This window comes from Corylus avellana, chromosome ca1, assembly GCF_901000735.1.
Source record: "Corylus avellana chromosome ca1, CavTom2PMs-1.0".
Taxonomy (NCBI): Eukaryota; Viridiplantae; Streptophyta; class Magnoliopsida; order Fagales; family Betulaceae; genus Corylus; species Corylus avellana.
Genome location: NC_081541.1, coordinates 42,366,776 through 42,377,917, shown reverse-complemented (window position 1 = coordinate 42,377,917; position 11,142 = coordinate 42,366,776). Strand labels below are relative to the sequence as shown.

At 35.8% G+C, this 11,142-nt stretch overlaps 1 protein-coding gene across 2 annotated transcripts; it reads left to right on the top strand.

The window, feature by feature from the left end:
- Nucleotides 1-3,207: 3,207 nt before the first annotated feature.
- LOC132167103 (kinesin-like protein KIN-7O) lies at nucleotides 3,208-11,105 on the top strand. Of its 2 annotated transcripts, XM_059577999.1 has the most exons (12): nucleotides 3,208-3,267; nucleotides 4,683-4,856; nucleotides 4,938-5,027; nucleotides 5,150-5,268; nucleotides 5,535-5,648; nucleotides 5,732-5,813; nucleotides 6,217-6,284; nucleotides 6,362-6,436; nucleotides 6,608-6,753; nucleotides 6,826-6,928; nucleotides 10,685-10,765; nucleotides 10,955-11,105. In XM_059577999.1, exons 2-12 carry the CDS (start codon nucleotides 4,733-4,735, stop codon nucleotides 11,057-11,059), a joined length of 1,107 nt encoding a protein of 368 aa, XP_059433982.1. In that variant the 5' UTR covers nucleotides 3,208-3,267; nucleotides 4,683-4,732; the 3' UTR covers nucleotides 11,060-11,105. The 2 variants fall into 2 exon arrangements, with proteins under 2 accessions (XP_059433982.1, XP_059433983.1); XM_059578000.1 differs by lacking the exons at nucleotides 3,208-3,267; nucleotides 6,826-6,928 and having other exon boundaries at nucleotides 4,634-4,856; nucleotides 10,955-11,037.
- Nucleotides 11,106-11,142: the final 37 nt, after the last annotated feature.

Here is an 11,142-nt window from a genome sequence, read left to right as displayed (position 1 = left end):
ATACTGGTGGGGGTTCAAGTTTCAAGTTTCATCCTAAATGTTTGAAACAGAAACTTACTCATCTTTGTTTTGCAGATGACCTCCTTATCTTTTCTGAAGCCAGTTTGAACTCTATCAACATCATAAAAGATGCTTTGATTGAATTTGAGGGGTTATCTGGTTTGAAAGCTAATCCCTCAAAGAGTTTTTTCTTCTGTTTTGGTATTTCAGATAGAGTTAAACACTTGCTGCTGGGTGAACTGGGAATGAATGAAGGGCATCTACCAGTTAGATATCTTGGGGTTCCCTTGATTTCAACTAGGCTTTCTGCAGTAGCTTGTGGGGCCTTGTTGGACATAATTACTGGTAGAATTGATTCCTGGCTTTCTAGGAATATTTCTTATACAAGTAGGCTCCAATTGCTATCTTCAGTTCTGTATAGTCTGCAGGTTTATTGGACTAGCATTTTTATTCTCCCTAAGAAGATCCTCAAGGCTATTGAACAGAAATTCAATAGATTTCTGTGGACTGGAAAGAGTGAAGGTCCTGCTAAGGCTAAATTAAAGTTTCTTGGCATGCTTTGTGCTTTCCTAAGAAGGAAGGAGGTTTGGGGCCAAGAAGAATGGAAGTTTGGAACCAAACTTCTATGCTTAGACATGTTTGGAGTCTCTTTGCTCGTTCTAGTTCTTTATGGATAGCCTGGGTAAAAGATAATTTGTTGAAAAGAAAAAATTTCTGGCGTGTGAGCATTCCTCAAAATTATTCTTGGAGCTGGAGGAAGATCTTAAAGTTGAGGGAGATTGCTAAGAGAATTTTGAAGTTTGAGGTTGGAAATGGGGAGAACATTTTTCTCTGGCAGGATTCTTGGCATCCCCCTGGAATTTTGATTGAGGTCTTTAGGCATAGAGCTGTTTATGATGCTCATAATAGTTTGGAGGCTAAGCTGTCTTCTGTTATCCTTAATGGTGACTGGTTTTGGAGACCAGCCAGGTCTGAGACTCTAGTTGAGATTCAAGCTAGGCTTCATGAGGTAAGGTTTGGACCTTATGACAAACTTATGTGGACTGTTTCTAGAAGAGGTTCATATGTTAGCTCAGAAACTTTGGATTTCCTCAGTGAAAAGAAGGAAGAGGTTAATTGGTGGAAGTTGGTGTGGTTTCCAAATGCTATTCCTAAGCATGATTTCATTTTATGGCTTGCTGTACATGATAGGCTCCTCATTGGGGATCGGTTGATAAAATGGGGATATAAAGGTGCGGTTAAGTGTTTCTTCTGTCATAACCAAATTGAAAGCATGGAGCATTTGTTTTTTGAGTGTAGCTTCAGTTACATAATTTGGAAGTTTTGTATGCATCGTTGCCATGAAAACAATTCTCCTATTATCTGGGACGAGGTTCTGAAGTTAGGAATCAACAAATGGGAAACTAAAACTCTTAAAGGTCTCCTCTGCCGTCTTGTGTTAGGATATGTTATCTACAATTTGTGGTGCACTAGAAATGAAATAAAACACTCTGGTCAACCTATTTTCGAGGAACAGATTTTGAGGAAAGTTCTCTGGGAAGTGAGAGAACAAGAATTGCTGGGAAGGGGAAGTTTCCTAAAACCAGAGAGAATTTGGTTTTAGCTACTCGATCAGTGGAATTTACTTGCAGATTTATTCTTGTAATAGCTGCAATGCTAGTGTGGTTTGTAGTTAGGCCCTTGCGAGGGCTTGTTTGTTGGTGAGGCTTCGTGGTTTTTTGTTTGCTGTCTCTATTTTCATCTACAGACTGCTTTTCTGGTTTTTAGTTGGTAGGGGCAGGCCTATGTGAGGTCGAGTTTTATGCCTTTTGAAAAAGGCTTGTATTTGGTGTACGCTATTTTGTTGATTGGTTTGTTTGCTAATAAAGTCTCTCATAATTCATACCAAAAAAAAAAAAAAAGAAACTGCTGAAAAATGTTGAAAAGATAATTAATAGCGTTGAAGTATGAAGACTAATGTTGTTAGGTGTCTTTTATTTCCTTATCCTTTAGGTGTTTTATTTGTTGTTTTATGTTTCAGAGTTCAAGTCCAACGTTGTTGATCATGTTATTTATGTCTAATAAGTTGGTAGCCTTATATAAGGTGATCTAGTGTGGTGATTAATTATGAATGAAGTATATATTTTTATTAAAGCTAGCTCTAAATTATTGAGATGAAATTTCTCTTTTTGAGATGTGATTTATTTTTTCCGTATTTAGGATGACTAAGAATAGCACAATCACGTACAATATAATTACATATGCAAATTTTGAGTTCAAAGGGAATATATGGTATGTGTATAGGATTGCGCTAACCGCTATAATCGATAACCGCTAACTGCTTTGAAAGCGGTTAATAAAAATCACTAACCGCTTAGGCGGTTAATGGTTAGTGAGTTTTGAAAATCCGTTAACCGCTTTTTATATATACATATATATTTCATATAATAAATAACAATAAGTCGTTATAGCATAGTAGTAATTATGCCCCTCTTTCACCCGGGATTCTCGCCGGAGCTAAGATTTCTTTGAATCAGACCCTGTGTTATAAAAAATTGTTTTGGACATTGTATTATATTAAAAAAGTCCTGCTTATCAAACGAAAAGGCTATTTAAGTAAGAGGTATGATACAAACTCAACTTTTTTGCCCAACATAAGTCTAACTTTTACCTTTTTTATTTTATTTTATTTTTTATTTATTAAAAAAAAAAATGGAAAAAATGTCTGAAGTAATCCTATCTATTTTTTATCTTTCTTTTATTTGGTATTAAAAAAAAAAGAAAAATACCAAATAAAAGAAAGACAAAAAATAAATAGGGTTGTTTCAAACATTTTTTCCATTTTTTATTTTAAATAAAAAAAAAGTGCAAAAATTAAACTTATATTGAGCAAAAAAGTTGGTTTTTAGCATTTTCATTTAAGGTTACGTAAAAATGATTGCGAGAAAATATTTTTCGTATTTTACAGTGTTTACTACGATGTAAAATAGTGGTTAAACCGAAAATAATTTCGGTTTGACTAAAAATCCTTTACATTTATGGGAAAAATGGTTTTCACTTTTTAATAAACCATTTTCCCGCCAAAAAAAAAAAAAAAAAAAAACCCGACGCTCTTGTGACTAGAAAAAAAACCAAAAAAACTCCCCCGACTCCTCACCTTCGCACACAGCTTTTTCAAAACCTTCACCTTCACCTTCACCTTCACGCACAGCGGCACCTGCTGATTCACCTTCACCTGCACAGCTCATCTCTCTCTCGGCCGAGCTTCACTCTTCAACCCCGACGAAGGTACTCTCATCTTTCTCTTTCTTTGTTGAACCATATGTATGGAGCGATTCAAAACTACGAATTTCTTTTGGTAATTTTCGTTTGATTTTCTTTCTCTGTTGGACAACTGGAAATCATGGAGCGATTTTGATTTTGGTTTCTTTCCCTATTAATCAGATTTGCGATTTAGGTTTTGGGTCTAGGGTGTGGATTTTGGAAAATGAGAACTTCTGCGATCTTTGTTGTTATGGGCTGTTTTGGTTGTTGATTCTTGGGAGTTCTGACTTTGAGATGAACCTCAACCGAATGGGTTTTGTTTCCTTTTGATTTTCTGGTTGTGTGATGGCAGATTGGGGGGATTTTCGGTGGCTCTTGGCTCTTTGCTTGGTGTTTTGCTATGTGAGGTCTTGGTTGGATTTTCGTTTTACTGTCATTAGTATTCATGTAGTCTTGGATTTTCGTTTTACTGTCATCAGAATTCTGACATGGCTTTGTTGTATTTTTCAAACTGTGGTTGAATGTCCTGTTGATTTGCTGCTGTTGTGAGGCTGGGTGGAGGTTGTGCTCTTTCTCCAACATCGGCTACTGAAGCTAGCGGGAGAGGAATAGTTTTTTGTTCTTAACAGGTTTTGTGTTGTGTTGTGTTGTAGAGTTGAGCTGTTTAGGTTAGTTTTTATTTGTTTGTAGATGTTTTGATTTTCATAGGAGGGTTTCTGTCCAATTCTCAGAAGATTGAGAATCTGGGATTTTTTTTTTGGATGTTGTTAGGTTGGTTGTTGGGTGCTGCAAGTGTTTTGAGGACTTGTCTATTTTCTTTGTGTTTTGAGGACTTCCTGATTTTTGCTCTGCTTGCTTGACTTCATTGCATGTAATAACTAAAACCCATTACTAGTTAAGCTTCTTTCTGCAGAGTAAATGCCTTTGTTTCTTGCAAAGTATTTAGCTGAAAATTCATGCCCTGTTTTGATTGATTGTGAATAATTTTGGAATAATCTAGTGTTTTGATTGATTGACATTTGAGTCCATTTTGGAATAATCAAGTGTTCTAACATCATTCTCGAAGTCCAATATAAAATATTTGGTGTGCAAGTAGGCTTGATAAGAAAAATAGTCAACAACAGCTAGTTTGTAAGACTTTTTTATATATTTTTTTCTTATTTTTATATCATAACATCTCACAAGAATTACGTTTCAATTCCAATCAATTCTTAATTTTTTAACAAAGCCAAATAAAAAATTTGATTAACACTGCCAAATTAGGATAATTGTGTTATAAAAAATTGTTTTGGACATTGTATTATATAAAAAAGTCCTGCTTATCAAACGAAAAGGCTATTTAAGTAATCCGACCCCCCCTTTCCCTTGCTTGATTAGAAAAAAAAAAAAATCCGACTCAGTCCTCGAGGCGGGAATACAAACTCATGCGGCATTTGCAGGTGCCGTCATTCACACTGCGCTGCACTCAGAGAAACTTGAGTGAGTGAGAATGGAGAGAATCCACGTGGCCGTACGTGCGAGGCCACTCTCAACAGAGGAGGCTAAGACCAGCCCTTGGCGAATCTCCGGGAACTCCATTCTTATCCCCAACAACTCCTTCAAGTTCGAATTCGGTAAAATCCACGTTTCCCTCTCAATTTTCCCTTTAGACCTAACATTCTTTTTCTAAAACTACTCAAATTTCTGGTTCGTAGATCGGATTTTCGGTGAAGATTGCAAGACTGTCGATGTCTATCAGGCTCGAACCAAAGAAATAGTCGCCGCAGCAGTTCGCGGCTTCAATGGTACGCCGAGTTATCTCTATCTATTTTGGAACAACAATTTCTGCTCCGTTGGCTGTGATTTTTATTTTTATTTTTTATGATTGGCATTATTTTATCATTTATATATGTTTGTTTTGTTGTAGGCACTGTGTTTGCTTATGGACAAACAAACAGTGGGAAAACGCATACAATGCGAGGCTCGGCCACAGAGCCGGGAGTCATTCCTCTTTCTGTCCATGAATTGTTCGAAACAATTCAACAGGTACTTACTATATTGCTTCAAATAATGAACTCTTCCTGTTCCACTTAAAACTTTCATTTGTTGAGTTGTTAGATCTTGCCTCGAGGAAAGCAATGATATTTTGAGATCATTTTATGCTATAGGTATTGTGAACTTGAAGGCAACTTTTCTGTGATGCTACCTGATGATCTTGATTTCTAGCGCTTTGGATTTTTAATTTTGTTCAACTGTTTTACCACATTGGGATATGGGCCAAGTAAATGTTATAAATCTGTTTTGTACATTAGGATGTGGATCGAGAATTTGTTTTACGAATGTCGTATATGGAGATCTACAATGAGGAAATAAATGATTTGTTGGCTCCTGAGCACCGAAAATTGCAAATTCATGAAAGTCTTGAGGTACTGTGCTATTTACTATAATAAATTTATGGTAACTTGCTGTTACTAACTTACTGTTTATTCTGTTCCCCTCATGTTTGTAGCGGGGGATACACGTTGCTGGTTTGCGAGAAGAAATTGTTGCCTCTCCCGAGCAAGTCCTTGATTTCATGGAGTTTGGAGAATGTAATTTTTACTTTGTATATTATCTTACATATTTTTTCCTCCATTTAAAAAGTGCTCAAAAGCACCATTTTCACTTCTGTAAATGCTGCCTATGTGGATTACATCCCTCCTCGTACTTTTCGAGTAACATTTTACTTAGCTTAAAATAATATGGGTACTTAAGTTCAATTCTTGACTTTTAAAGGCTCCCATTTCTGAGCTTTTACATTTTTTATATCTTCACCTATTTGAACATTGATTAACTCAGTCGTCAAATATCTATAATCTTTCTCTCCCTGTTTCAAATCCCCTCATACTCTCCCTTACGAGGGGCACTTTTGGTCATCCCTTATACTGCTATCCCTTGCCGTAAAATATACCGGCCAAGGGTTGCTTATTTTATATTTTTTGACTTTAATTTCAGCTCATCGGCATATTGGAGAGACAAGTATGAATCTGTACGGTAGTCGGTCACACACTATCTTTCGCATGGTATAGTTATTCATCCTTCCCTTCGTACTTGTTATATGGTTAAATATGTTCATCTTCCTTATCATTTATTTGAATAGATAATAGAGAGTCGGGACAAAAGTGAAGATGAAGATATTGTCAGTTCTTGTGATGCTGCCCGTATATCAGTTTTGGTAGGTGATTGCTGAAACTATCATTTATTTTCCTTTTTTATTTTTTTTCTTATTTGGTTCCTTCTTTTTATTTGTATTCGTGTTGATGGTTTGTTTTGATTGCACTTGGCATGATGGATGCTTTTGTTATGCTATTCACTTTTCTTCCAAATTGCTTATTCTTTCCTCCAGAATTTAGTGGACCTTGCTGGTTCAGAACGTGCTGCAAAAACTGGAGCAGACGGTGTTAGGCTTAAAGAGGGTTCCCACATTAATAAAAGCCTGATGACACTGGGAACTGTGATTAAAAAATTGAGTGAAGGTGCTGAGAGTCAAGGGTAGGTTCCTTGATTGCTTAAGAATGTTATATCTTTCCATATGTACTTGAATTTATTCAATATTTGTTGCAGGGGTCATGTTCCATATCGAGATAGCAAACTTACGCGCATTTTGCAACCTGCCTTGGGTGGAAATTCAAATACAGCTATAATATGCAATATCACGCTTGCACAGGTTCATAGAGTCATTTCATGCTTCATTGAGATTGTTGTGTAAAGTTTATTAAGCTTTGCAACTCCCTTTATGAATCATTTACTAGAAGTCTTTCATTCATATAAACAGTAAGTGTAGAACATTGCTTTTAGGATTCCAACATGTTTTGAAGACTTGACTTTTGCAACCTGCCTTGTGTGGAAATTCAAATACAGCTATAATATGCAATATCAGGCTTGCACAAGTTGATATTCATAGAGTCATTTCATACTTCATTGAGATTGTATTGTAAAGTTTATTAAGCTTTGCAACTCCCTTTATGAATCATTTACTAGAAGTCTTTCATTCATATAAACGTCAAGTGTAGAGCATTGCTTTTAGGATTCCAACAGGTTTTGAAGACTTGACTTTCCAAAGGATTTTATCATGCATGTGTGTGTTGCATGAACTTTATATACATCTTTTCTTTGGGACTAATTGGTTACTGACTCATTGGTAAGTCACAAAAACTATTTGTTTCAATGTAAAATATTTTTCATGGAAAAATATTTTTTACAAAAATCACTGATTTTCTGCAGTTTGGGTGAAACCTTGAAAATGATTTTGAAAGTATTTTTACTGTTTATTTTGCTTTGAACTTTAATCTTGAGTTCTTCGCCATGTTCCCTTACCTGCCAACGAATCTAACATCTTGCTCCAGACATGTGACTATGTAAGTGTCCACCTGCCCACCCCTTTGTTACCCTCTTCGCTTTCTGCCAAGACCCCCTCAACCATGTCATGGTCATTTTCTGACTCTGATTCCATTGCCTCCTCTTTGCCCTTAGCCCTCTTGCTGCATCCAGAGACCGCCAACACCGTTGTTGACACGAGCATAGGGATGCTACTCGCCTTCATGATCATTAGATCAAACCCTTTACTTGGATGGATGAACCATCAGGACCCCCTTTTATCGAATTATACCACAGGTTGTTGGAAAGTCTGCATCATCCACCCTTTTGCTAGCATAGGATGATGTCGCCTTTGGGGACATGATTGGGAAGAAATTTGTGGTGTTGTTTTTGCTCCCCTAGTGTTGGGGAGATAGTCTCCATAGAGATGGGGAGGTTGGAACAAGAGGTTAAGAGCTGGGTGGGAAGAGGAGGAGAGGAGGGTGTTGTTAGCAGAGGGGTGTGGTAAATTTGTTAAATTTAATCTTAATCTTCACTAAATCAACAAGCAACCGAACCACGCAATCCTCAACGAAACATGCTGGAACGTGCTCTCCCCCTCACGCACTGATAACACTCACGGGAATGGATAAGTGCACTTGAGTACAAAGGCCAAATAGTTGCCATTATGTAGTTATATAGTGTTAATTTGATTATTACTTCCATGCAAAAGAAGGATGGCAAAGCCAAAAGAATGCTTGTAGAAGAGAATGGAGAGGGAATGAATCTCAATGAAAAAACAATAAAAGCTGTTCTATAAGAAAAATGAAATACATTGATAGGACTATTACTTTCCTCGTACCTAGTTTGGATCCCCTTTGTTAGTGGAGCAATCTAGATTGCTTAATTCTTTGTGGTACACTGGTACTCTATTCCTCTTTAGGCCTTGTGTGTTTTCTTTCCTTTTTTGGAACCCGTCATGGATTTGATAAATGCTGATGATCAGGGACGAAACCAGGAATTCTTTTCGAGGGGGGCCAAAACATAAAGACATTAACTTTGTAACTGATATATATGCTCCAGCTTGGAAGATACAAGCAGATGAAAAACAACTAGAAAAACATACTCTTACAGTAACCTAGAGTCTTGTAGTAGCGAAGCTTCTCTTCTTTGTGTATTATTTTTTTCTCAATTTTTTGGTGTTTCTCGGTTGTCTGAATTTTCCTTTCTCAATTTTTTTTCGTTTTTAATTTCTTTTTTGTTATTGTTTATTAGGAACTAAAAACTATTATAGTTATTAACTAACAATTAGATATATTGTAGTATGCAATCAATGAACTTAAGACCCTGTTTAATTTTTTTGGTTTATTTGAAGTTATTTTATTTTGGTTGTTTTGGTGCCTTAACTTAGTTGATACCCATATGATAATGTATTTCACATTGTAGAATCATTTATTGACTTAAGACCCCGTTTGATTTATGTAGAAAACTTATTTAAATTGAAAAAAATCTTTCGGTGTAAAATGTAAAAGCTTATGCTTTTCCGGAACTACCTCAATATGATATGTTTATTGGAGATTCTAAAATTTCAGCATGTAATATTCATTAACACTTCAATATCAATAGAATTCCTCAAGGCTATCAAGTTCTTCATGTCAAAAACAAAGAATTAAACCAAAAAAAAAAAGGGGGGAGGGGTGGAAGAACCATGCAAGATTGGGTCTTTTTATGAGTTTTTTAAATGAAATTTGGGTATTTATAATTGGTCATAAAAATGTTGAGTTCATAAGGGCCAAACTTAAATTTTATCCCCAATATTATATACATTTCTCATATATATATGTTTTGACTTTAAAAAAAAAAGGTTTTGAGAATTGGGGGTGGTCATGGCCCCTACGGGCCACTCTTGTATCCGTCCATGCTGATGATGATCTTGCATTTGTTGTTTTTATTAATTTTTATTTGGATTCTCTTGAAGCTACCAAAGCATTTGTCATTTTAATTCTTTATTATTGCTATAAAACCTGGTCAAATCGTCATATATCATGAATGCTGGGGTTTCATTTATTTAAAAATGCTTGGTGGCATTGTTGATGGAAAATCAAAACCACTTTCAACATAATGATTCTGGTATGTGCTTAGATATCTCTATATTCTTGATAAAAGCCACTGAGTATATAAATGATAAATATGATCAAATTATAGTTACTATGGCTATTGTACTTATCAAAAAAAAAAAAAAAGTTACTATGGCTATTGTGAGGATGTGACTGAGATATAGGCAAGTGTCTTGATTTGTTGCTAGAACAAATGATATTTGAAGTATCCGTCATTACTCTTGTATATCATGATAAATCGACATTTTGACAGACAGTCGAAACTAGTAGCCAGTGGACATTTTCTCATATTTATTTACATTAAAAATGAGAAGTTGTTTTTCTAGAATATACTGATAGTTTATGTTATTTTCTGTTCCCTTTGATCTACGTTATAAAATTTGAAGCTCACACTTCAATACAACTTGGTTGGGTTCAGATGGCCAGGTTAACATGAAATGGAAAATTCGGAGTACTGATGAGAGGGGAGACCATATAGCAAACACAACTATGTACATTGGCGGAACTGAATTTTAGGAGAGGGGAGACAAAATTAAAAAATAAATAAATTTGAGGGGTAAACAATTAATTTTGAAGGGTCCATCTCATAAAAGAAGTGGTATTCTGATCGCTATCTGTTCGCACCAATTTGTTTCTGTTGTATATTTTTTTTATTTGGAGTAAGTCAGAAATGTACATGGCGAGGTCACAACCTTGGAACGCTCATCCACTTGCTCTACGGACTTCCCAAGTATTTCTTGAAAATTGTATCCACTAATTCGAACTATGTTATGTACATTTCATTTTTCTCAAAGTTCTCCGAGAAGGAATTTCATTAAATACCAAAAGTTAGATTTTACAACTATCAACCAGGGGATATTGAGACTACTTTGGCACCATATGGGCACAGAAAAATTACTTTCTTTTGTGATTTATTCTTTGCTTGCGTATTTGTGTCTTCTGCATCGTGTGCTGTTGTTTTGAGATGTACTCCCTATCTTGATTGCTTAGTACCTTTTGTTTGGTGGCAGATTCATGCAGATGAGACTAAAAGCAGTCTCCAGTTTGCAAGCAGAGCTTTACATGTTACAAACTGTGCTCGTGTGAATGAGGTTTTGCACTAATTTTGCTTGCATAGTGCCATGATCTCTTTCATTTGCAATCTTTCTTGCAGTCAAATTCAAATTCCCTTCAAGATGTTTTATAATACGGACTTACTTTGGGCTTTTGGCTGGTCTTTGCATGCTATACGTTGCTTTTTCTCTGCTTTTATTTCAACTTAGTTCGTTGTTTCATGCCAGATTTTAACAGATGCTGCTTTGCTAAAGCGTCAAAGAAAAGAACTTGAGGAGCTTCGAGCCAAACTGCAGGTTTGTCCAATTGTTATAATAGGTTTAGGTTTTTGAATGGAGTTAGTTATGAAACGTTAATGGAAATGTTGGCCAGGTTAACATTTGCCTTGTTTTTGTTGTTGTTCTCGTTTCTTTTT

Excerpts from the sequence above, each read along its gene's own strand:
- LOC132167103 (XM_059577999.1), top strand. The coding sequence starts at position 4,733 with ATGGAGAGAATCCACGTGGCCGTACGTGCGAGGCCACTCTCAACAGAG. Across the intron at positions 6,285-6,361 it reads CACACACTATCTTTCGCATG|ATAATAGAGAGTCGGGACAA; the intron begins GTATAGTTATTC and ends TTATTTGAATAG. Across the intron at positions 10,766-10,954 it reads ACTGTGCTCGTGTGAATGAG|ATTTTAACAGATGCTGCTTT; the intron begins GTTTTGCACTAA and ends GTTTCATGCCAG.